Raw genomic sequence first — 26,521 nt, 5'->3', positions numbered from 1 at the left:
GCTCTTGCTGCTGCTTGTTTACGTCACGACTCTGCTGCACCTGAAAGCACATCCCCTTGGAGCTAAATGGTCCTGTCACTTTCTAATTGGGCCCAAACGGTTCAGATGGGAGCTTTGCAAGATGGATTTGCCAGTGGAATAACAAGAAAACGGGCGTATCCATCTGCTTTGCAAGGTTAAGAGGCAAAACCACTTTAGCTAATTGATGAAACTGCTCCAGGATTAGCTGGGGGAAACTGACAAAGATGGATTATTTCTAACCTCAAAATAACAGCAGAAAGTGTTACAAGCTGTAGGAGGAAAGTCACTATCTTCAGCCATATCATATGTTACAAGCGGCGACAAGACAGACATGAAAAGCAGAAGAGAAAATTCAGGCCCGTAATTGTCTCTTCCAGTTGCATCGGTGTAAACTGTCAGGCTGTCAGATTGATGCAGAGTGGCCCGTTTAAAGCAGGTGCTAAACTGGCCTTAAGGTGGAGATTTTGGAACTAATCCGACTGTGAAATTTCATCAAATTTACATTTGAAAAATGTCAAAAAATTTGTGTTTGTGTGTCTGCATGTATGTCCAGTACCCAGGTCCTGAGTGTGAGCCTTCTCCTGACCCTCCAGGTACAGCAGACTGTAGCCCACCCAAAGCACCCTCATGTTGTAAGGGCAGACTGGGATAGTCGTTGATTGGCTGTGCATCACCAACAGGAAGCCAGAGTTTAGCTTCTTATATGGACCACGTGGACCCTGATCACCGACTGGACCACGGTCACCTATGACACAGAGAGACCACAGGAAGCAACACTGGAAATGCACAAATGTCACACAAATTGCAACCCATGTATCTTATCTTCTCTGGTCTCTATGAATGTTCAGGATGCTGGTGAGTTTAGTAAAGTCTGGAAACAGCTTCAACTTTCCTTAGAAGTTTTGATAAATTCCAGGTAATAGAAGGATCTTTATGCAGATGATACTCAAATGTACATATCAACTAAACCAGAGGATTCCAATCAGTTATAAAAAGCAGAAGCATACGCTAAGGACACTGAGGCCTGAATGAGCAGAATTTTTCAGCTACTTGACTCAAACAAGTCTGAGATTATTGTGCTTAGTCCAAAACATCCCATAATGTAACTGCTTTAGATGGCATTAGCCTGATATCCAGCACCATTGAGAAATCTAGGAGTTCTGCTCGATCAGGATCTGCCCTTCACCCACATAAAGAACGTTTCAAAGACAACCTTCTTTCACCTTTGCAACATCGCTAAAATCAGAAAAAGCCAGTCTCAAAGTGATGCAGAATAACTTGTCCATGCTTTTGTTACCTCTAGGCTGGACTACTGATAGTTAAAAGGTGGAGGTCTTACCTTTGTCTCCTGTAAGTCCACTCTCCCCTGGCAGGCCCGGCCCTCCTTGATTTCCTCCTAAACCAGGGGGGCCCACTTCGCCTACTGGTCCCTCAGACCCAAAGTCCCCTTTTTTACCTAGAAGACAACATGAGCCTCAGACACTTTCATCTGAATTAACTGAGCTGGTCTTGATTTAAGTCAGCTCTAATATCATCTCTAATGTCCATAGACATTAAACAAAAAGACCAGGTCTAGAACATTCTCTTTGTCATCTTACTTAAAAAGAACCAACATTAACCTCCTGAGATTCAAACTTTTGTTAACAGGTGTTTTAAATTTCTCCTACTTATTTGGGAACAATAGGATCTGATAAGTTTAAAAGCTCAGCCTTGTCTTTGAATAGGAATTAGTTTTGACCAATAATGATGTCCACAAATCTCCTGCAGGTCCTGTTTCCGCAGCAAATACAGCTCTGGGTTGGTTTTAGAGCAGTTGATGTTGGTCAATAAGAAATGATGTCAGTTACTGAGAGAGGTATGAGGGGGAGTCATTTTACTTGTCATTTTGATAATGGACCTCAAAGATTTGGTAAAGGCCAAGCATTAACAAAATTTCAACTAAAAGTTTTGAATTCCTTGAAAATTTCCTTTGTATAATCACACAGATTTACCATAATGTCAATGGAATTCCCTAAAATTTCTGTGAAAATTCCTTGACACATTGTCAGAGTAACCAATAAAGTAGCCCAAAATTCCTTCAAATATTCCCCAGAAGTTCCAGTGAAAATTTATCTTTAGGTCTAAACATTCCAATAAGAAATTATACAAACTCCACTTAAATGCTTGGAAATTTTTTGAGTAAGTTCTCCCAAATTTCAAAGCTAATTCCCATTTGAATTTCTTATCAAACTCTCAAAAATATTCAAACACATTCCCCAAGATTACATGAAAATGATGAAAAAATAACTGAAAAATCCAAACAAATTAAAATTTACAAATAATTTCCCCAAATTTACCAGAGAAAATACTTAAAAACTCAAGCAAAGACCTGCCGCTTAAAAAAGAAAATACATTTCCCAAACTGCAATAAAAATGCCTAAAACTTTCCAGAGAAATTTTGCAAAATTCAGTTAAAATGTGAAACAATGTGAAAGGAAATTTCCACCTAAATTTCAAAGAAAACTCCTCAAAATAAAAAAAACCCTTAAATTTCCATGAAAAATGCTTAAAATTTCCTAACAAATTCTTCCAACATTTTAAGCAAATTACTGAACCTTCAGTGGACATTCATCATAATTATCTCTGATTACAAAAATGTTTACTATTTCGTAGGACAACTTTGATGTAATGCCCTTATATGTGCATGCAGGGTTTTAGGAAGTTATTCTAACATGAGCAGATTAAGGAAACATTTAGAAAAGTGACTCTGACATGGAAAAACTGCCAGACAGGAAACATAACCAACATGACCAAAGTCATGATGAGAAAACATCCTGCTGAGACTGTGATGGGTTTACAGGACGGGTGACAGAATGAGACAAACTCAGATAAACACAAAGATTTATGGCCGCAGTGCACAAAGTCAAGAAATCTAACAGAAGTTTGGTTGGAACCTGATTTTGGTTCCACCTTAAGTTTCTTACCTTTGGGTCCCGGCAATCCAATTTCTCCCTCAATGCCAGGATCTCCAGGTGGACCAGGGGGACCAGTGGGTCCTGGGGGTCCTGGCGGAGCTGGGGGGTAAGGGGGACAGCTGGAGACTCGTCCTTTTTCACCTTTTGGACCAACCGGTCCTGGAAATCCCTTTGGTCCTGGGGGTCCATTGGAACCAGGATAACCTTTGGAACCCCGATTACCAAGCAGTCCCATCAGACCTGGAGATCCCCGTTGACCTGATTACACAGAGACACACACAGTCCATTATGTTGTCAACCTGGTGGCATAGAGAAAACTGCTGATGAAATTTTGAACCAAACTCAGTCACTGGAAAAAAGGTCAGGGAGTGTATGCTGGTTTAAAACCTTGTGGTGTCAACCTTGGTCCTGTACTGTCCTTGCCTTCTGATGGCCATCATCCAGGTCTGCACCATGCCCAAGCCCCATCTCCTCAGGTATCCTACCAACTAAACCCTCAACAACACACGCAGCTGCCCTCAATGTCCATTTCAGCTCACCAGGTCCTGAGCACCCAGTATGCGATGAGCTAGATCAGGCCTGGGAAAGTGCAACTGTTCCTGTGGAAGCACAGTTGCTGCTCCAACAGCTGACCCTTCCCATTCCTGCTCTCTTGAGCAGGTCAACATTACACATACAGTCTTCCTAATGATCACCAAAGGACTCCAGCTGGTCGTCAGTCCCTCAAAGTGGGCAAAACATGGCAAAGTTCCCTCTATTGTGACTGAAGTCCTAATTATGGTGAATGAGTACCAAAATCTGGTACCTGCTTGGCTCCTATGCCACACGTATGATACCTACCAGACTGAATCAAATCATGGATTTTGGTGCTTCTTTTGTACCTTACCAACCCAACATGACCCCTTGCCACCCTAATGAAAGTCACAGAACACCATACATCTGAAGAGTGTAGAGGCTAAGACACGCCCCTGCCTCACCCTGGAATCAACTAGGAAGAAGTTGGTGATGGAGCCACCACACTTCTCAGCACTCTGTAACAGAATATAGGGCAGGTATCAGCTGGACGAGTGAGCATGGGATCCCTCAGAGTTCCAGAATCCCTCAGAGGACTTCCCTGCTTACCAGGTCAAATGTCTACCAAAATTAGTAATTGGAAAAAGAGTATTTATCATCTGTGCGATCTTGAGATAAAAATTCTCAAGAATGCTTGAAGAGATTTGCTCAAATCTTCTCTCTGACTCATGGTTGAACCGATGAACTAAACCATTCTTAGGCGTCATGCTCATCTTGCCCTTACCTGGCCTCTTGGAGGGTCTTCAAGTTTTGCACAACTGCCCATTTGGACTCAAAGGAGAAACAATTAGATTTTGGAAGTTATAGGACGAGGTCACGGTGCCTCATGGTCACCCTTTGCTTGGAAAATGTCAAACTACACTACTACAGAAACCTTCGAACCCTCTTCTTGACCAACCTTTGTCTGAGGAAAGGTATACTGGGGATTCAATGGCTTGCTCAGGGAATCCTTGACAGAATTCATCTGGCACTGCTTCGACAACTAGACCGATTTCCAAACTTTGGTCTTCATTGGAATTGAACCAGTGACTCTTAAGCCCGAAACACACCAGTGCCACAGTGTCTCAAATACAGATGCTAGCACATACCAGCAGCAGTACACCAATAGTCAAAACTTCCCACCAGCAACTGCTGGGCCAAGAGTTGAAATGGCAGTCCTGGCCCACTCAGGGATGCCATTTTTAGCGACACAATGTCGGAGTGTTCTAAAGAGAACACCCACTGCCAACAAATTTAGATACTGAGCAGAAGATTTTGTTTTGTCTGAAAAACAAACAGACAAGAACAGAATCATCCTTGAGATGCATACCATCAGTTAAAACTGATCTCATAATCTTGTTTTCAGATGTTTATCAGCAATTGTCTGCCACTCTCCATCCCACAGACACTCGCTAGTGAAACAGGGAGTGACAGGCAGGGAAAATGTGAAGGCAGGGCAGGGCATCTATTTTCTTATTTTTACCTGGGGCCATGGTGTAGTAGTTGTAGTAGGTCAAGCAAGTCAACCCAAAGTCCCTTTCCTGAGCAAGGATTTCCAACTCCTCCAAGGGGGATCCTAAGGCGTTTTCTGGCCAGTTGGGTTACATAATGACTCCAGTGAGTTCTGGATCAGCCCCTGGTGACTCTAAATTGCCCGTAGCTGTGAGTGTGCCTGATTGCTTGTCTCTATGTCAGCTTTCGATTGACTGGTGATCAGTCCAGGGTGTACCCCGTCACTTGCCCAATGACAGCTGGGATAGGCTCCAGGCCCCCCCACCCCCAACGGGATAAGCGATGTAGAAAATGGATGGAATGAAAAAAAAAACTTTGCCTACTGTTCCTCATCCTCCTTCACTTTCTTCACTTATTACTATTTCCTAACAAACCCTGGTGTCCCTTAGGTTTTCTGACAGAACCTTTTTCTGGTTCCCCTCATCCATAAACACAGACCCCTATGTCATCTAGTCATGCCAAAGTTAATCGCTATAAACATCTTCACATCAAAGAAACTTCAGAAACATAAAGAGTGTGACCTTTAAGTCCAGGAACTCCAGGGCTGCCTGGCAATCCAGTAGGACCTATAGATCCTGGAGGACCCTGAGGCCCTGTGCATCCATTGTCCCCATTGTCCCCATCATCTCCAGGAACCGGAGAGTTCTGACCTGGAGCCCCCATGTCCCCAAGTGGACCTGAAACAGAGGACAAAAGTCAGAGGTCATTTAGTGTAGGTTATCTTTAAAGTTCCTGAAAACTGCTGTGGGGAACTTTACTTTTACACTGATTTTGGTACACCCTATGGACAAGACGGTGCCCCCTGTGGACAAAGCAGCACTAATGTATTAATACAAATACAGGTGTACGTGTGTCAGTGTTGTTTTCCGCAAGAAAAATCTCTTTATGCTTTTCAGTCACTGTCATGGGCATAGCACAGAGGGGAAAAAGGGCACTGATTACCCCGGCCCACAGTAGGGAGGGGCCCCTGAGAAGCCTGCAATGAAAAGTGTTTATTTACGTATTTTTTCTGAGTGTAATTTTTGAATCAAAGTGACTAAATGAATCAGTCAACAGACTGAAATTTGCATCAAATAGAGTAAAATACAATACTGGGGGCCCCCTGCTCCTCTCTTAAAAATGTCCAAAAGGTGTAGTGCAGCGAAATAATGCAAGTAAATTCAATTTAACCATAGTAATCCATTTGTAAAAATGATGCAACATTGGTTACTTGGCTAGCCTGTTAAGGGGGCCCTGTGGAACATTCTTTCTGAGGGACCAAAATCCCTAGCCATGCCCCTGGTCACTGTGAAAATTATTTTGGTTGAACTGAAATATATCATAGAAAGTTTAAAAAGCATTTTCCAGTGACATCTCCCTTTCAGCAGGGATTCCAAAAAGGTTTAATGACTTTATAAGAAATATGTTTCTAGTTTCTGATATTTTAATCTGCTTTTACTGATTATGAAGAGGCATGAGTAATATCTTAAATCCTTCTCAAAATTAACCTTGAACTCTTTAGATAAATGGGCCTTCTGAAGAATAATCTTAGAAAAAAAAAAAAAAATGTTGGAAGTCTGACCTGGTTCACCATCTTGTCCAGAGAATCCAGGATCTCCCCGGGGCCCGGGGACTGGAACTTTACAATCCGCTCCTGGAGTGCCTGCAAATCCTAACAGACCTGGAGGTCCTACAGTGACATAGAGAGATAAATCAGTGACACAGAATATGAGCAGTCCCTTCAGATGGATCGGTGAGTTAACCTTGATGGGACCCACACTGTCACAGACCTTTGGGTCCTGGGAGGCCTTTGGGTCCCTGTGGGCCGGGGCTAGATGTGCCTGGAGGACCTGGAGGACCTGTAGGTCCTTTATCCCCTGGAAGACCTTTGGCACCTGGAGAACCTTGAACACTCAGCCCTGAAAAGACACGTATTTTTATTGTGATGGTAAAAGTCTCAGTGACCTAGAGTGAGCTTGTTCAAGGTATTTAACATTTCAAAAAGTTAAAATGTCATTTTATAGCTTGTTAAAGTTGGAAGCTTTACATGGTTAAATAATTGTTTTTGTAAGTGACCATTTATACACAGAACAGCCATGCTGGTCAAATGTACCCCATAACAAAGCATTAATTTTCCCTCTGTTTTATCCCACACCAGTGGATAAACAATAGATATCAACCTTGACCTTCCACAGTGATATCCCAGTCTAAAAAATATATATTTTTAAAATAAATATGTATTTACACAATGCTCTGAGAGACAAAGAATCTGATGTTGGGGAAGTTTCAGGAATAAGTGATCAGTCCTAGGACAGTTTTGGATCTAGTGGATCATCGTTTAACATTAATCAATGAAACATTATTAATAAAAATCAATGACAATGGTTTACCTGCTGGCTGTTTTAAGTTTACTGCTTTTTTTGGCAGTTCTAGTGTAAATACAGATTTCTGCAGAGCAAATAATGAGTTATGTTTTATTAATTTCCCTGTTTGTAAGAACACATTCTTAGTATTTGTGTGAGACTCTTACCTCTTGTCCCCATGTCCCCCTTAACACCTTTCAGTCCGTCCAGTCCATGAAGACCCAGCGGACCTGGAGGACCTGATGCCACAAAATGGGAACTTAATTTAACCATTTCAGTCAGTTATTTAGAAACATCAACCAAACACTGAAACATCACTGCAAAGTATTAGCATAACGTGTAAACAAATATTCAGTCTGGACCACATGACAGCAGGTCTAGGTGTAAATTCTGACCTGGGAGTCCCTGGCTGCCCAATGGACCTGGAGGACCATCAACGCCTGCTTTACCAGGAAGACCTGGAAGACCTGGGCGACCTCTGGAACCTGGTGGACCGACCACACCTGAAAAAAAACAGACAGACATAAAGGTTCAGCATCAGATCTCCCATGTGCCAAAGGTCTACATTCAGCTCTGCAGTGCTGCACGGGAAATGGACTTCAGTCCAGATAATCTTCAGTACCTTGTTGTCCACGGGCACCCTGACCGCCTTGATCACCTTTGCATCCTCTCTGTCCTGGACTCCCAATGAAACCTGGACCTCCAGTATCTCCTCGAGGTCCAGGAGCTCCTGAAAGAGGAATTACAATGTTTTGGGATCATTCTATTGGGGGATCAAATTTATTTAAACTTTCAATTTCTTTGTCATGAAAAACTAGATCATCACCTGAACGGCCAAAGTCTCCAGGAGGCCCCTTGTCTCCAGGTGGACCAGGAACTCCGATAGAGTCTCCATCATCACCTGTGTTTATTGTTTAGGGAATGTTATAGAATAGGCTTTGTTGATTTTAAAGTAAACCTGCTGAGTGTTGGAAGTGGGCTGCTTACCTTTGGGTCCAGTACATCCTTGGCTACCTGGCTCTCCAGGTTTCCCTGGGCATCCTGAGTCACCCTGTGGTGAAGTAGGATTGACAGTTTTAAAGATTAAAGAGGAGTATCAAAGATTTATATAGCACAGGAGTTTTTGCCCATGTGATTTTAAGGATCATATCCAGATTAACTAATCAATCACAGCCCATGTTATCTGTGGTTTCCATGTTGCATCTAGACCGTCACTTGAGGTCACAAGAACAACTTGCTAACTCAGGAGATGGGGCCATCCCAGGTGCACATGAATGCAAGGACAAACCAACTCCTATTCCCTAAGCTAACACTGGTTATACCAAAGTCATTCAAGGCTAAACAGCTATAATACAATCTGCACAGGTGTGATAAGTACCAAAATACCCTGACTCTCCAGATTTCCCATGTTCTCATATCTCCATGCATTATCCCTGTTTATGAAGTTCTTCAATCTTACTGAATCTCCGGTCTCTCCTGGAAAGCCGATGAGACCTGGACTTCCTGGAGGTCCAGGTTGTCCTGGAGGTCCTGGAATGCCGTAGGGTCCAGGGGGGCCTGAAAGACCGGTGATACCAGGTGGTCCATTGATACCAGGATACCCAGGCCTCCCAGTGGTTCCTTGTGCACCTTTATTTCCTGTTGAGACAAAGATTATTGGTATGTACCAAAGAGATCAATCTACTGACTTTAACCACTGTTTCTGTGTTCAACCTCATCACTGTGTGAAAAACTACAAGTTGGTGCGGGTCCTGGGTTCTGGCTCCCTTAGCTCTCTTTTACTCTAAACTAACCCAGACCAACTGTTCTAAACTCATCTACCTTTAGATCAACACAGCTCTACTTAACACACGAGGTGATATATTTCTGCTTAAGTTTTCAGCCTTGGTACACTTCTCTTATTGTCAATTAGGCTATGTGATTCCATGCATGGCTTTAAGGTACAGAATGGAGTCAAAGAAATGTTTCTGGCTTTCATGGAGCACCTGAATGCAACACTGAACCTCTGACCCAAAGAGAACCATGATGTGCCTCCTATATGGCATCATGACTTCATTAAGGTTTCTATGCTCTGACCTCGAGGTCCAGGGAAGCCTTTGATGCCTGGTGGCCCTGGTGGTCCTGGTGGTCCTGGAATGGGGACATAGTTGGTGTCTCCTGGAGGCCCTGAGACTCCTTTACAACCTGCAGAGGGACATGAAGTTAATGTGGTGAGATCAGAATGTGAAATGGAATTATTTACGGTAGAGCTCACATGAGAAAATGTTGAACCGTGACAGTTTCTGCAACAAAACAAAACAAACAAACAAACAAAAAAAAAATCAAACTAGCCATCAGGCATGTATTTTGGGTTACTTTCTAAGGATTATGCTGTAGTGTACTTTCACTGGTGCTACTTGAATAACCTGGTATGTAAACATATCCTGCCTGGAAAATCCTGATGGAAAATATTACTGTGCATCTCAAAAATTTAGAATTTCGTAAAAAAAAGTTCATTCTTTCATGCGATTTGATTCAACAAGTGAAATTTTCATATCTTCTCATACAAAGGGAAATAAATCAAGACTTTATTTTGTTGTAATTTTGATGACTACTGCTTACAGCTCATGAAAATCAAAAATCTTTCTCAGAATACTACAGTGCCTAACAAATTTATTAGACAACCCTAACCCTAACCAAAGTAAGGCTTATGCCACAGCTGCCCTAAATTAACAGCATTGGTAATTACCAGAATCATTTTTTATGTTTCTGCAATGGTTAATACACCGATATGTAGAAGCTTTTTAACCAAAATTATATTTTTAATGCTAAAATATCATTATTACTGTTATCCATGAATTTTCAAATTTACTGATTTACAAAAAAACCTGAAAAATAGTAAAGCACATTAGTATTTCTTGATTAATATGTCAAATTATAGTTATTTACTTGCATTACTGAACAGAAAAATGAGTTTCAGTGGTTGAATGTTATGCTTTATTAATTTCTGACTTCTAAGAGAAGCCCAGTGAGCCGGCTCAAATTTGGGTGAATTCAGTTTGAAATTCCTCATTCCTGTTCAAAAGGAACGTGGAGAGCTCACTGAGAATGAAGAGTCCACATTAAAGCACTTCATGATGCTGGAAGGTCTCTGAGACAAATATGACAGGTGGTCTGATAAATTTGTTAAGCACTGTATATCCCAAAAAATCAGTCCAAAAAAAGGATTTATGATAAAGAAATGTTGACACAAATTCCTGCAATTATGCTCTTATCATGGAGGCGATCAGTCCGGGGTCCTGCTGGGTTGTTAGCAGCCTTCAACTCGTCTGGATCATTGAGTCTGGATCATTGAGTCTGGTGTCTATCATCTTCCAGAGATTCTCTACAGGGTTCACGTCAGACCCAGTAACACCATGGTCAGTTTCTGTAGTTCTGGGTAAAAGGAAATCAGTCTCCATAAAGTTTCTCAGCAGATGGAAGCATGATGGTCTCTAAAATCTCCTGGTAGACACTGACAGCGTTGACTCTGGACTTGATACAGACCAGAGGACCAACAGCAGCAGATGACTGGGCACCCCTAACCATCACTGACTGTGGAGACTGGAAACACTGGACTTCAAGCACCATGGATGGACCTGTGTATTGTTGATCTTCCTCCAGACTGGTACCTTCCCAAATGAAATTCAAAAGTGGCTTTCATCTGAAAATAGGACTTTGGACCCTGAGCAACGGTCTACATCTTTTTCTTCTTAGTCCAGTTAAGAATCTCATGACATTTGTGGTTCAGGACTGGCTTGACACCAAGAATGCGACACTTGTAGTTCATTTCCAGGACCCTCCTGTGTGGTGGCCTTGTGAAGTTCTTGAATCTGCTTTGTTTGGCAGTCCTCTTAAGGCTGAAATCATCCCTGTTGCTTGTGCTCCTTTTCTTACCACACTTTACCCTCCAGTCAACTTCCCATAAATCTGCTTTGATACAGCCTCTGAGAACAGCCTGACCTTTCAGCAGTGACTTTCTGTGGTCAGTGATGGTCTTCTGGACAATTGTCAAAACAGCAGTCTTCTTCATGATCATGGTTGTGTGAACTGAACCAAAATGTAGGCTGACTTCAAACTACTGATGACAGAAACAGAGGGGCTTACAATGGCAGGGTGAGATACGAGGTGCCCAACACTATATTGATCAGGGAACTCAGGTCAAACAGTTTTTGACAAGACCAGCTCTTCTGTCTCTGGTAAAACAGTATCTGACTTTGTTTAAAAACTGAGTGAAAAATAATGAAAAATCCCAAACTATTAGAACCTTGGTCGGGGTTTACCTTTCTCTCCTTTCTGGCCTTCGCATCCTGGAGTCCCATCTTGACCATCAGGCCCTCTATCCCCCTTCCTCCCCTTGGCTCCAGGGACCCCAGGCTGTCCTGGGGACCCTGGCAGTCCCTCTGGGCCCTGAGGCCCAAACAGACCTGGGAAAAAAAAAAAAATATGAGCGAGAGTCATTAGGGAACTACCAAGCACTCAAATACAGGTGTGTAAGAGGGAGGAGCCCACCTTTCTGACCCGCCAGACCTGGCAGGCCTGGATCCCCATTGGGTCCTGGCGGCCCCTGGGGCCCTGGATATCCAGGAAAACCTGGAGAGCCTGGTTTCCCCACAGCGCCTTTGGGACCAACACCTGGAAGACCATCATCTCCAGTGTCACCTTTCTCCCCCAAAAACCCTTAAATGAAAGATGATGACATCACTGTCAGGCCGTCCAATGAAAGGTAGTCTTTGATTTAAACAGGAATGAAGTAAAATTCTATAAAAAATAAAATTAAGGACAAAGAAAATCAAGCAAACTTTGAAAGTAAGGCAAATTTTGTTGCATGTTAGTGTTTACCTGGTGGTCCAATGTTTCCCTGGGGGCCAGGAGGACCAGTGAACCCAGGTTTTCCTGAATCACAGCCATCAGCAGGACGTCCTGGGAAACCAGGGAAACCTGGGGGCCCATCCTGTCCTCTTTGGCCTTTTGCTCCAGGGCCTCCAGACAGTCCAATGGCTCCTGATCAAACATATGAGGAAGAAATTCATTCAGACTTCCTGCTTCAGTCAAATTAACTCATCCTGAAATTATGACATGAAGGTCGCATCTGGATGACTCCATGTAGGTCCTCTCAGGTCCACTTTTTTACCTTGTACTCCATCAGCCCCTGGAGGACCTGGTACACCTTTAGGCCCAGGGGATCCCCGTGGGCCTGGAAAGCCGATAGGTCCTGATGGCCCCACACTGGAGTCTCCTGCAAGGCCACGGAGTCCAAGGGAGCCAGAGAGTCCAGGAGAGCCTGGTGAACACATGATATGATGGGGTAATCAAGACCGCGGATACCAGTGTTCATGATGGTATACAGGAGAAAAAGATTCCTCTGTCTGCATGTAAACACCATATACACAGCAGGATCAAAACCAGGACTGGGCTCATAGCAGGGATACTCCATGTAAACACACTCACTGGGCTGTAAGTCGTTGTGTAAAGAGACGGGTGACATTACCTGGATCTCCACTATAACTGAAACCTTCAGGTCCTTCATCTCCAGTATCTCCGACAAAACCTGGAGGTCCTGTAAGAGCAACAAAGTTTGTTTAAAGATGGGGTTAAGAAGAACATCTAAGACCATGTAAAGGACAGGTGTGGGCCAGGAGAAGCAGGTGTGCTCTGGTACTAATGGCTCTGGCTTTCATTATCTTTGGTTGAAAAATAACAGAAGAAAAATGTTGGAGTCAGAACACTAAGACTCCCTGCTGGAGGCCAAAGTCAGCTTTAACAGTAAGAATTTATTGTCATCCTCCATGCAATGAAAACATCCATCTGTTTCATGAGACAGTATTGACTTTATTGATTCCACTCCCTCTTTTTTCTGAAGGTCTCAGAAAAGTTGACACTCCCAGTTTCCTCCTGTAAAAGAATTTTCAATAGAAGCAGGGTTTTTCTTTACCTGGATGTAATAACCAATGAGGAAACAAGCTCAGGTTATACTTCTACAAAACACCATTGGAGAAAGAAACCCCAAAAAAGGGGATTAATGCTATCCCCCCTTGTTTCTCTAGGGCAAGGGTGTCCAAACTCTAGAGATAAAAGGCAATGTGGCCCACATTAGCTGAAGTTTGTGCTTTACTTTATTCTTATTTTCAGCACAAGGCAGTGCTACCATGTTAAATCTGTAAACAAACATTTTGACAAGAGGATATCTTGATTAATAACGTCCTGATGGATTATCTCAGCAGATAGCACCGGTAACTTTTCAGGGGCAGAGCCAGTAGTAGTCAGGGCTAAACGGGACCCCCTGAAATCTGATTGGGTCCCCAAAATCGTGAAAATGACTATTAGCCCTGTCAGCTGTTAACTAGCCATTTAGGCATACTCAATTGCTAAGCATGTATTAACTTATGTTGGATTAGTATTACTAACTTGAAAATCCTCATGGCAAGGACTTATACAGTAGTGGCCCCACCATCCTAATATATTTCTGTATGTGGCCCTCTGCAGAAAAAATTTGGACACCCCTGTTTTCGGGCATTGACGCCCCGCCTTTGAAGTGACCTTTTATTTAACTTGTACAGCACCTTGTCGTCCAGGTGGTCCAATAAGTCCAGACTGTCCGGTGTCTCCTTTGGTTCCATCAGGTCCAGTGAGGCCTGGGAAACCTGGAGGCCCTGCTGGTCCTGGGAAACCTGGAAAGAACAACAGAAAAAAAGGAAATCAGACAGAGAGGTGACAAGAAGATGGGGTAACTGCTGAACAAACAGGGAAGGTGATTGCCAGGGCCAGGGGTATTTTGATTTGCTTGCATGAGTGCATATGGCCAGGTTGTTATCTTTAGAGAACTATCCAAAGAATACTTTCAGGGATTTTCTCTAGACTTTGCACGGATGTCTACCCCATTTCAAGGATACCCTAATTTAATTTTGGAAGTCAAAGGTCATTGGTGAAGACCTCAGGGCATCATTTCCAATCCTTGCTTGTAAATATGATATCTCAAGAACATTTTGAGACATTTGGTTCAAACTTTGCCCAAACGTCCACTCGGACCTGAGGACAAAATTATTCCATTTTGGAGATGCAAGGTTAAAGTCAAACAGCACCCCAGCCTTTCTTCACCATCTTGTATACTTCACAGAGGCATAACCTCCAGGTGGTAGTTGTTGTTTACCTCTATTTCCCTTCTCTCCCCTTTCTCCTGGAGGTCCTGGAATTTTTGGCACACAGGGCAGAGTGTCACCTGTAGACACAAACAAGAGGGGGAGGAGCCATACAAGAAGAGGAGGAGTCAAACAAGAGTTAAACAATATAAATTAAATTATCAGATTTTCAAGGTTGCCTTTGGCAGAGTCTCTACCTTTCACTCCTTTTAGTCCTGGAAAACCAGGAGGTCCAGGGGGTCCCATGTTTCCAGGGGCCCCTCGCTGTCCTATTGCCCCAACAACACTTGACCCCACAGAGCCTGAGGGTCCTGGTAACCCCTTGGGCCCTGGGTATCCTGGGTAGCCTCTGTCTCCAGGGAAGCTGGAGAAACTTTGACCCTTAGAAATAAAGATTTACATAAAGTGAGGAGATGACTCTTAAAAATGTCTTCCCATTTGAAGAACAGGACAAATATCAAGAAACATGTTGTTAAGAGAAGGTAATCATTTAAAATAATGATCTAAATTCCCATAATGCCTTTGAGAAAAAATGGTGCATACTGTTTTAATGGATTTTCATATCAGCAATCTGGTGAAATAATAAAAAATCCTGCTTCAGCAGAATCCTAGATAAACCTCTTTGCGGGAAGTGAATCGATGCTCTTTCAGGGATTAGGAATAAGATCCAGGATTTTCCAGCTATGGATCTTATAACAATTGTTTTCAGACAAAGGGATAAAGCGCTCTGCTAGGGAAGGTTCAAAGTCCATCTAATAAGTGTTCCTTAAATCTGATTGGTCCATTCAGCTGTCAGTCTGTCTCTTGTTATAGTTCTGTGTTAAGGGAACTCACTGAGACTCTTATTTCATCCTATCTGTTGATGAATCCTGCAGCCGAATAATGGGAGCTGCCATCTGTGGTGTTTACTGCTGACTGTGACAGCAGTGAAGATAGCTGAAAGACTGTTAGCTGCTTGTAAAGGGACCCTAATCAGATCATCCTTAGTTATATTAAACCTATTACACATTGTTTATCTATGTTTAATATCTATTAGAGGAAAATAATAAAAAAATATGTGATCATACACCACATGTTTGTGATGAACTGCTGGTTTATATTTTTTTTCTACTTGCTAGTTAGCTGAAAATTCAACTCTCAAAGACATTTTTCATACATTTGATTACAAAAATATTTCTAAAAAAACCTGGTCTGCAATGACTACATACGGTTCTTACTTGATGCTTCTTACTTGTTAATATAATTTTCCCAGCATAATTTTACATTGCTTAAATTTCTGCACCCTCTGCAGGTAAAGAGGGAGCCCGCCTACAAGTATGAGTGCCTCACAGCGCTTGGCTGCAGGCTTTACACCGTGTTCCACATTATTATGCAGACAACTTTTTTCTCTGATTTTCTAAATATTAATGCAAATGACAGTCAGAATATTTTTCAAGTCATCAGCAGTTAGAGTATGATTCAAATGTTTTTGAACAAACTTCATAATGATAACTATTTTTTTTTTTTAAATAAAAACCTCAAAATGCACTTTTCCACATGTTCCACATTATTAAGCAGGCCACAGGTTTCAGCAATATGGGAAAGAAAAAGGATCTCTGCTGCTGAAAAGTGTCAAATAGTGTAATGACTTGGACAAGGAATGAAAACATTTGATATTTCAGGAAAAATTAAGCATGATCATCATACTGTGAAGAAATCTGTGGCTGATTCAGAGCACAGACAGGTTTGTGCAGATAAAGACATAATGAGGAAGGTTTCTGATGGACAAATACATCAGATTAAGAGAGCAGATGCTAAAATGCCATTACAAAGCAGCAAACAAGTATTTGAAGCTGCTGGTGCCTCTAGAGTCCCACCAACCTCAAGGTGTAGGATCCTCCAGAGGCTTGCAGTTGTGCATAAACCTACTTTTCAGCCCCCCCTAACCAATGCTCACAAGCAGAAACGGTTGCAGTGGGCCCAGAAATACATGAAGACTCATTTTCAAACAGTCTTGTTGACTGATGAGTGCCGTGCAACTCTGGATGGTCCAGATGGAGGAGTAGTGGATGGTTGGTGGATGGCCACCATGTCCCAACGAGGCCGGGACATCAACAAGGAGGGGGCGGAGTCATGTTTGGGCCAGAATCATGAGGAGAGAGCTGATAGGCCCCTTTAGGGCCCCTGAAGGTGTGAAAATGACCTCGACAAAGTATGTAGAGTTTCTGACTGACGCCTTTCTTCCATGGTACAAAAAGCAAAATTTTCTTCATGCATGACAATGCACCATCTCATGCTGCAAAGAATCCCTCTGTGTCATTGGCTGCTATGGGCATAAAAGGAGAGAAACTCATGGTGTGGCCCCCATCCTCCCCTGACCTCAACCCTACTGAGAACCTTTGGAGCATCCTCAAGCTAAAGATCTATGAGGGTGGGAGGCAGTTCACGTCAAAACAGCAGCTCTGGGAGGATATTCTGACATCCTGCAAAGAAATTCAAGCAGAAACTCTCCAAAAACTCACAAATTCAATGGATGCAAGAATAGTGAAGGTGATATCAAAGAAGGGCCCCTATGTTAACATGGAACTTGTCCTGATAAGATGTTTTTGATTGAAATAGCTTTGATTTCAGTAAATATGACCCCCTGATGCTGCAATTTCTACAATTGACCATTTTCAGTTCTTTACAACCTATAAAATGTTTTAAAAAGCTGTTGTGCTTAATAATGTGGAACAGTGCATTGTGAGGTTTTTATTTTTTTTTTAAATAATTTTTGTCATTATGAAGTTTGTTCAAAAACTTTGAATTATGCTCTAACGGCTAATGACTTGAAAAATATTCTGACTGTCATTTGCATTAATATTTAGGAAAATCAGAGAAAAATATTATTTGCATAATAATGTGGAACGTGGTGTAGATAGCTGTGAATTGTTTGCTCTAAGGATTCCCGAGCAAACTAATATTTCATTTTTTTAATTTCCTTTTAAACTTTTGCAGTAAACACAACTTTCATGCTCTGTATGACTCACTGGAGAGCCAGGGTTTCCAGGGGCCCCGGGGAGCCCATCAAGTCCTCTTCTTCCAGGGGATCCTTGTCTTCCTGGAGGGCCTAGGGGACCCCTGTTTCCTTTCTCACCTGGAAATACAAGTACAGTCTGAACTGTTGACTCACTGCAGTGACCTCAAGCCAAACATTTATTTTGTTTCCTGTATTTGTAAGGTCGTACACAACATCTTTATCATCTTTATCATATCTATTATCTTTATGACTGCATATGGTTTAGGCTGGCTACACACTACATGATGTTCAAGTCTACAGAGTTTTAAAAACATCAAAGACTACAGATATCAGGACAGTTGCATGGACCAGGAGACCTTCCATGTTTGTAAGGTGTAATGGAATGCAACATCCAGTTGGCAATGCGTCCCAGCCAGGAAACCCTTGTTGGTTATTGCAGGTGTTCTGTCATGGGCAGCCTGTCCTGGAATTGCCAATATCGGGTATCTTTGATATTTACAACTCCAGATGGTGGGAGGCTCTGACTTACAGTGGCCACATAAAGTATTCACCCCTTTGGATGTTTGAACTTTTATTGATTTTAAAAATCAATCACGGTCAAAATAATTTGGCTTTTCTGAAAAAACCTCTATAATGTCAAAGTGAAAACAGATTTCTACAAAGTAATGTCAATCAGATAAAAATCTGTAATGTAAAATAAGTGACTGCATAAATATTCACCCTCTTCTAATCAGTATTTAGTAGAGTCAACTTTTGCTGCAGTCACAGCTCTGAGACTGTGTGGATAGGTCTCAATCAGGCTCAAACATCTGGACTCTGAAATTTTACTCAAATTCTTCATTGCTAAACTGCTCAAGCTCAGCACACATCCACCCAAGCTGTAGTTCCCCTACAGATCGAACAAGATTGTCCTCCAGGACTTTCTTATATTATGCCACATTCATTTAACCCACTCTATTTTACAAGCCTTCCAAGGGCCAGCTGCTGAGAAGCATCCCCACAGCATGATGCTGTCACCACTGTGCTCCACAGTGGGGATGGTGTGTTTGTGGTGATGTCAGTGTTTGGCGTCTTGTCTGATGGTCAAAAAGCTCCATTTTGGTCTCATCAGACCAAAGAACTTTCTTCCTCTTGACCATGGAGTCTCCCACATGCCTTATGGTGAACTCTAGTCCAGATTGAATCTGAGTTTTCTTCAACAGTGTCTTTCTCTTTGCCACTCGCCCATAAAGCTCTGACTGGTGAAGAACCCAGCCAACAGTTGTTGTCTGCAGAGTCTCTCCCATCTCAGCTGCTGAAGCTTGGAACTCCTTCAGAGTAGTCATAGGTTTCTTGGTGGCCTCTCTCACTAGTCTCCTTCTTGCACGCTCACTCAGTTTGTGAGGACGGTCGGATCTAGGCAGATTTACACATGTGCCATATTCCTTCATTTCTTCATGATGGATTTAAATGAACCCTGGGGGATGTTCAGAGCCTTTGAATTCTTTTGCCTCGATCCCCTGACTTATACTTCTCAACAACCCTTTCTCTAAATTGCTTGGAGTGTTCTCTTATCTTCATGGTGCAATGGTAGCCAGGAATACTGATAAACCAATGACTGGACCTTCTAGACACAGGTGTCTTTATACTACAATCACTGAGACACATTCACTGCACTCAGGTGATCTCCATTTCACTAATTGTGAGGCTACTAGCACCAACTGGCCGTACCTCGGTTGAATTAGGGGTGAATATTTATGCCGTCTTTTATTTTACATTACATGTTTTCACTCTGACTTCAAAGAGGGTTTTTTTGGTCAAACAGCCAAATTATATTGTTCATAATTAATTTATAAAAATCAACAACAGGATAAAACATCCAAGGGGGTGAAAAATGTTGATAGGCACTGTAATAAGAAACTGTTGGAAAACCCTGCTGATAGCACACACTTGAGTTTTATTTGAAGAATAACTTGTTTGTGATAAGCCTCAAATCAGGTCAGGCCCCCATTAGGGGCAGCAAATCAGGCTCAACTTTGGACTTAAAAATGTAATACCTCACAAAGGTTGTATTAACTACCAGAAAAGCAGAGCTTTTCATCTGTAAGTATAAGTTAGTGAACAAGTCTATAGCCTCATAAGCTTTGAGCTACAGTGTTGAGTTTAATGGTAGATATTTCTTCTGTTGTGTACTAAATCAGACTTTTAGGGACTGCTAATGTTTTTTAGCTTAACTCTGGAATATATATATATATGGAATGGAAACATAGGTTTTTAACAGCGGATCCCTTTACAAATCACATTAATTAAACTGGATTAAACTAAAGCACATTAACTTGAGAGGAAAAGGAATATGATGATTTTTCTTCAGGTGTGTTGAGCTCTATAAGTCATGAAAAGAAAGCTCACCTGGCATGTCCACTTCTGTGAAATCGCCCCTCTGTCCTTTGAACCCTTTTACACCTGGAAATCCACCTAGACCCTGCAATGAATCAATGAATCAATTAAAGCAATTAATCAATTAATTAAACAATCCGTCCATCCATCCATTCATCCATCCAACCGTTTATCTATCCATTTATTCACCCCTCCATCCATCCGTCCATCCATCATCTAACATCCATCCATCCATCTAACATTCTTTCATCCATCCATCCATCCATCCATCCATCCAGTTGTTGATTTAACCTCTGACTTCTTGCTTACCTGTTTGCCGCCCTCTCCCATGTCTCCAGGTAAACCTTTCTCCCCTCTAAACCCAATCGACCCAGGGGAACCTGTGGAACCCGGTAACCCTCTTTCACCTGCAGGACCTGGGGGACCCCTGATGATCATGTCAGGGCCGCAGGAGCAATCGCCTTGCTTACCTGAAACAGAAGTGTGGATTCATAAAAATAACATCCTGAGGGAATCGTACTGGATCCTCCATTCTTTCTGTTGAACCGATGAAGGAAAGGAGACAGTAACAGGGTTTTTATTGGTCCTAGTCATTGGTTATAAAATGCATAGGGCATTTTTTATTCAATGCAACCTTGTCAGGATAAGGAAGTGAACTGATTTTTAAAAGGAAGGCTGTTCTATAGCTCTGCTTTCAAGCTCAAAGATTTCACTGAGCGAAAAACAGGAAATGACAATATATCAATAATGAACACTACAAACACTACACTGATACCTAGTAATACCTTTGAAAACTTGCTATTAATCCTTTATTTTTTTGTTTTTTAAAACCACAGAAAAAAGCTTTGAAAAATGGACAAACAACCAAAGGACAGGACAGCAGGATGATGTGGTCAGCAGCCAAGTTGATGTCTTCTGTTTGCATGGGTTACGTTTGGGAGACTGTACCTCCTCTTGTCCTTCTTGTTCCCTTTCTCACCATATTTGGTCATTGTTTTTAACAGAGTTTGCTTTTCTAAATATATGTAATCCTAACACATTTCTACACTGTGCTAAAAAAAGTACAGTTAACTTGTGAACAAAGTCTGGCAGACTGACTTCCTGGGGCTCACTGGGGCTAGCCAGGGCCAGAGGAATTATGTGTTTTGGTTGTCTATCTGTCTTAGCCATTCTAGTGTGCACGGTATCTCAAGAACGCTTTAAAGCAGGGATGTCAAACTCGCCTTTTGCCTTAACAAATTACAGACTTGGTTGATTCACAGGATTTTAGGTCCTCCACAATTATGACAAATGATCAGACGCCACCAGGTATTACTAATCCACTGAGAGAGGCCTCAAGATACTTACCCTTGAAACCTGCAAAGCCTTGAGCTCCAGGAGGCCCTGGGTTTCCAGTCCGCCCAGGCTCTCCAGGGACCCCCGGAACACAGTAAGTACCTGGAGCGAAAAAAGGAAGCCATCAAGAAGCAAGCGGGACATTTTTCATAGAATATTTTACATGATGATACAAATAATGCAACAGCTAGAAAGGATTTACCTGGGATACCCGGTTCTCCTTTCAATCCTTGGGGCCCGGGGCGTCCTGGTTTTCCAGGTTCTCCAGGTTTGGATACATCTATAAACACCTCACCAGGATTTCCTCTGTCCCCTTTGGATCCTGGGGCACCACCTGGACCTGGAGGACCTTCTGGTCCTGAAGAAGAACCACAGAGAACTTCATTAAACATCATACCACCTTAAGTTTGATGACACATAAATAGAACAGTCACACTTTTAGATCCAGCGTAGCCCCGCAGTCTCATGCCCTTATGGGCATGGAAATAGGAATTCTTTTAACCTCTCATCAGTCAGCACCGGCAAATCCGAGGTCATGGTTCTCTGCCGGATAACGGTGGATAACTCTCTCCAGGTGGGAGTTGGTGGACCATTGTGGTGAAGAGGGAGAGGAGGCGAAGGGCAAAGCTTTTAATTTACTGGTTAATCTACCTCCCTTACCTATGGTCATGAACTCTGGTAAAGACTGAAAGAATGAGATCACAGATACAAGCGGCTGAAACGAGTTTTCTTCAGAGTGTCTGGGCTCAGCCTTAGAGATAGGGTGAGGAATTCAGACATCTGGAGAGAACTAAGAGTACAGCTGCTGTTCCTTTGCTTTGAAAGGAGCCAATTGAGGTGGTTAAGGTGTCTGATCAGGATGTGTCCAGTCTGCCTCCCTTTGGAGGTCTTCTGGGCACATCGGCTTGGAAGAGACCTCTGGGTAACCTGGCACGCCAGATTAATTTGTTTCAACAACCATCTGGAAAACCACTAATACACAACGTTTGGGAAAGGGCAGAGCCTTTGAAAAAAAATAACGAAACTCGGAGGGTGATTGGATGAACATTCCATGTGTTTCATTCATAATCCACCATTCAGTGGGTGCTACCAACTACACTACATGAGCTCAACAGAAACCCATGTTATGTCAATCCATGATTCCACACTATCAGTGGAGCTAGTTGGTTAAAAACTCTAGCTGAAGCTGGTCAGGAGAGGAGCAAAAGCATATTTTCCACCAATAAAAGCTTTCAGCGTGGTTCTTTGCTATTCTTTTAATAAAGAAATGTTATCCAGTTCTGATCAAACTGCTGTTGTAACAGCAGCCAAGCTGATCTTTTCAGTGACCATCATTGTTTACAGGCTTCAACTAAACCACACCTTTAGCTACCACCTCGCTCTCTTAAATGATGCTGATTAGTCCAGTCATAAAGTGACCAGGTAGCCCATTTCCACCACCAAATTCTGAGAAAAAAGTCAAAATTATGAAATGAAAAATCAAAACTATAAGAATTCTGAGAAAAAAAAAAGTCATAATAATTGGACAAAAGTCAAAATGATGAGATAAAAGTCATCTCATAATTTTGTCTTCGTCATCATAATCTTTTTTTTTTTTAACTTTTTCTTTTCTTTTATATTAACCAGAACAGCGGAATATAAAGGCTCAATAAGAGCAAGAAGTCAACATATACAAATACATTTCTGTTGTTCTAGTGTCTAACCCTGTCATCATAATTTTGATTTTTTATCTCAAAATTTTGACTTATCTCAAAACTTTAAGTTTTTATCTCATAATTTGACTTTCTATTGAATAATTTCAACTTTTTATCTCATAACTTAGACTTCTTATCTCATATTTTGACATTTTAATTCATAATTTGACTTTTTATCTTATAATTCTGACTTTTTATCTAATAATTTTGACTTTTTATCTCATAATTTAAACTTCTTATTTCATAATTATGACCCTTTTTTTTTTTTTTAAGAATTGCCAAACTTTCACATTTTTCTTTTTAAGTGGTGGAAATGGGCTTCCACAGATGACAGACATGCAGACGTGAACCCTGGACTAGTCGTCATCTTTTTAAGGTTATATTTTATATGCTGATGCCCTAGCATTAAACAGCACAGGGGCATGGCTATAATAATCTTTGAACATGAATCTGGTGCAGAATTTTCTTAGGAACTTTCTCAAGAACAAATCTGAGAAAAAACCTTATCAAGGCAATGGTTAAAAAAAAAAAAAAATACAGTTACCCTTAAGCTCACTTTATCTTTACTTTCATATTCACTGATTTTATTCACTAAAAATCACTAAAATGATCTGAAATCTCATTCAGGGGGGCAGGTACTCACCAGACATGGACCTGCCAGGTGCTCCTTGGGGCCCGTGCATGCCCATAAACCCCATGTCTCCTGGAGGGCCCCTCGGTCCTACAACTCCAGGGTCTCCATCCTCACCTGGTGAGACAGATGAACTCATGGCAGCTTGACTTCATACCACACTTTGATAGGCTGTTTGTAGATATGTCATGACACAGCAAAGAAGTCCAGACGGGGGCAGGAAATGATTTTTGCACAGAGAAATGCTATCAGAACACCAGAGTTTTATGCAGGTAATCACTTTGTGCAACCATTCAAATTAAAAATAATTATAAAAATAACCTTGAGATACTTTTGAGTTTCATAATAATCACAGGAGAGGGCCCATTCACTGGGTTTTTCCGGGGCTAAATCTGTGGGCGGACCGGGCTGTTCCTCACTTTCCTGACCCCAATCTGACTTTAGTGGGTCACTGGGATCACACGACTGCTTTCAAGCTATTATGGCTAGAATTGTGGCCCACAAAAAGAAACGAGGGCTGGCTTCCATTCATGAGCTGGAGTCTTATCAAGAGTGAGCAGAGAATATAGTGGTGGGGCATCTGCCTTCTTCCTCTATACATGTTCTAATACAGACAAACAATAATTAAATAAATGAGTAAATAAAACATTTATCACTAATGATATCATTACAAGCAGAAAGTGATGCTCAGTCATTAGTAGCTGATCTATCTATTGATCGATACCTTTGTTCAGGATGTTGACTTCCGTAGGGAGGCCTTTAGGACCTGGATTTCCCATCCTGCCCTGGTAGGGAGAAACATAAACATCATAAAGCAGCAATAGCTAAGTTCCAATGGATCTGAGAAGGGTTCTGGCTGCAGGCAATACATCTCTGACGACCACTTACACAGACCGCTCTTCTTTGACATCTTGGAAAGAGAAGTAGTTACACGAATGGTGGCTCGCTTTAGCTTCATTAGCTTTAGCTAAAGCTAACATAGCTATGTAATTAACATTACTACATAGGCCAATGTAGCTGAGTAAGCTTTAGCAACACAAGCTTTAGCAAACACAGCTAAATCTAACGTAGCTCCACAGACAAAGAAAAAACATAGCTTAAGTAGCTGCTTTGTGAGCTTAGCTTTAGCTACATTAACTACATAGTTATGAAGCACTGTTATCCATGTAGCTCTGTTATGTAAAGCTAATTTAGCTTTAGCACATGCGCTTTTGCGAATTAACCCAAAAATAATTAGCTACCTAGCTTTAAAAACTGCTTTGTGTGCTTAGTTTTTTTAATCCATTAACTACATACCTATGCTGCTCTGTTATCTATGGCTTAGTTAGCTCTAGCAATGAGCTTTAGGAAATGCACTTAAAAATAACTTAGCTACATAGCGAAGTAGCTTAAAAAGCTCCTTTGTGAGCTTAGCTTTAGCTAAGTTAGCTACATTGCCATGTTGCTCTGTTATCTATAGCTAAGTTAGCTTTGGCAACATGAACTTTAGGAAATGCACCTCAAAATAACATAGCTACATAGCTACATAGCTTAATAAGCTGCTTTGTGATCTTCACCTTAGCTATGTTTGCTACATAGCGATTTAGAGCTGTTATCTATGTAGCTCTGTTATCTATAGCAATGTTAGCTTTAGCAACGTTAACTTTTAGCAAACATAGCTAATCCTAACTCAGCTACACAGATAACGTAGATACGTAGCTGCTTTGTAAGCTAAGCTTTAGCTAGGCTCACTACATAGTTATGTAGCTCTGTCATCCATGTAGCTAATCAAGCTATCAGAGCTACGTAAACTGAGCTGGCTGTGTTAGAATGTTGTCACAGAGGACAAGCTGTTTCCCTGTATCAGACTGTTTACTCGGCTTTATTAAACATTTTGTTATCAGCTTTTGCAGGTCAGGATTTAACTTTTTACTTTTGCTACCCAAACCCTTCCCTTAATCCTCATTCTAACCCTAAATGGAACTTTAATCTGATTTTATTTCATAAGTTTAAGCGTGTAGGGTGTTTTAGATGAACCATGTGTGGCCACACCGTCTTGATGGATTTGGTTTAGAATAATACACGTCACTGCCCAGAATTTCCTTGATGTGATTGGTCGGCACAGTAATGATGTCACATAGCAGAAGCAGAACAATCATTGAAAATACAACTAAGAAACAATCTCACTGACCTTTTGTCCCTCTTGGCCGATCAGACCTGGCAGACCTGGACTGCCTTTAATCCCCTGAAATCACACACAGACGCACACATGACCTTAAAACTGAGAAATCCTGTATTCTGATTGGCCAGTAGGAAAGCATTTCTATGTGTTTAAGTATATGAGACCTGACCCTCCACTGACCTACGAATGAGAGTGCCCCCTCCCTTAAAAACCATTGCTGGGCTACCTCCTGTCACACTACTTCTCAGTGCATGGCGGTAAAATTGTGACCTTGATTTGGTTACTCCATCATGGTCATAAGGTGTGCTTGGGCTGGCTACAAGAGCGTCAGGGTATCCACAACTCGATTTTTCATCCTGTTTCCTGAAACTGTTTCCTGGAACAGTGATATATGATCACGTGGAAGACAAAAGTTCATACTTACCCTTTTCATTTCAAGGAAAACATGGTTTCCTCCTGATCTTGGGCAACAGCACTACATTACCCACAATCCAAGAGTACCAAGTGACGTCTCTGATTGGTTAATCGTGCCTTTATCTGTATAACTTCTGTGTAATAGTAAATTTAGTTGTTTCCTCACTTTGATTCACATTTCCTTGCATAGAGTGGCCTGAACCTTCCTATGCTGCAATACAGCTAACATAGAGATTCAACTCTGTAACTCAGCTTTAAAGGGTTTTATTTCTCTCACCTTGATTCCTCTGGTTCCGATTGCTCCAGGTATACCATACAGTCCCTGAAGCACAAACACATTTGAGTAACACAGGTGGATTTTTAATGTTATCTTT

The 26,521-nt window shown here is 41.7% G+C and overlaps 1 protein-coding gene across 1 annotated transcript in view; it reads right to left on the bottom strand.

Annotated features, from left to right (window-relative positions):
* Nucleotides 1-26,521, bottom strand: part of col4a4 (collagen, type IV, alpha 4) — a 94,815-nt gene that overhangs the window by 4,033 nt on the left and 64,261 nt on the right. The window contains exons 16-45 of the mRNA XM_041795866.1: nucleotides 26,425-26,469; nucleotides 25,743-25,796; nucleotides 24,297-24,357; nucleotides 23,585-23,689; nucleotides 21,450-21,605; nucleotides 21,260-21,349; nucleotides 20,222-20,382; nucleotides 19,925-19,997; nucleotides 17,547-17,653; nucleotides 14,736-14,919; nucleotides 14,550-14,618; nucleotides 13,963-14,070; nucleotides 12,891-12,959; nucleotides 12,534-12,683; nucleotides 12,242-12,403; nucleotides 11,912-12,079; nucleotides 11,683-11,826; nucleotides 9,458-9,565; nucleotides 8,841-9,019; nucleotides 8,369-8,432; nucleotides 8,208-8,282; nucleotides 8,004-8,111; nucleotides 7,777-7,884; nucleotides 7,549-7,620; nucleotides 6,809-6,937; nucleotides 6,601-6,708; nucleotides 5,561-5,716; nucleotides 2,985-3,233; nucleotides 1,361-1,477; nucleotides 578-766 (exon numbers count right to left, since the gene is read on the bottom strand). Of these exons, the coding sequence (XP_041651800.1) occupies nucleotides 578-766; nucleotides 1,361-1,477; nucleotides 2,985-3,233; nucleotides 5,561-5,716; nucleotides 6,601-6,708; nucleotides 6,809-6,937; nucleotides 7,549-7,620; nucleotides 7,777-7,884; nucleotides 8,004-8,111; nucleotides 8,208-8,282; nucleotides 8,369-8,432; nucleotides 8,841-9,019; nucleotides 9,458-9,565; nucleotides 11,683-11,826; nucleotides 11,912-12,079; nucleotides 12,242-12,403; nucleotides 12,534-12,683; nucleotides 12,891-12,959; nucleotides 13,963-14,070; nucleotides 14,550-14,618; nucleotides 14,736-14,919; nucleotides 17,547-17,653; nucleotides 19,925-19,997; nucleotides 20,222-20,382; nucleotides 21,260-21,349; nucleotides 21,450-21,605; nucleotides 23,585-23,689; nucleotides 24,297-24,357; nucleotides 25,743-25,796; nucleotides 26,425-26,469 (3,568 nt within the window). The remainder of the gene's footprint in view (nucleotides 1-577; nucleotides 767-1,360; nucleotides 1,478-2,984; nucleotides 3,234-5,560; nucleotides 5,717-6,600; nucleotides 6,709-6,808; nucleotides 6,938-7,548; nucleotides 7,621-7,776; nucleotides 7,885-8,003; nucleotides 8,112-8,207; nucleotides 8,283-8,368; nucleotides 8,433-8,840; nucleotides 9,020-9,457; nucleotides 9,566-11,682; nucleotides 11,827-11,911; nucleotides 12,080-12,241; nucleotides 12,404-12,533; nucleotides 12,684-12,890; nucleotides 12,960-13,962; nucleotides 14,071-14,549; nucleotides 14,619-14,735; nucleotides 14,920-17,546; nucleotides 17,654-19,924; nucleotides 19,998-20,221; nucleotides 20,383-21,259; nucleotides 21,350-21,449; nucleotides 21,606-23,584; nucleotides 23,690-24,296; nucleotides 24,358-25,742; nucleotides 25,797-26,424; nucleotides 26,470-26,521) is intronic.

This window comes from Cheilinus undulatus, linkage group 2 (assembly GCF_018320785.1).
Source record: "Cheilinus undulatus linkage group 2, ASM1832078v1, whole genome shotgun sequence".
Taxonomy (NCBI): Eukaryota; Metazoa; Chordata; class Actinopteri; order Labriformes; family Labridae; genus Cheilinus; species Cheilinus undulatus.
This window is presented reverse-complemented; position numbering and strand designations above follow the sequence as displayed.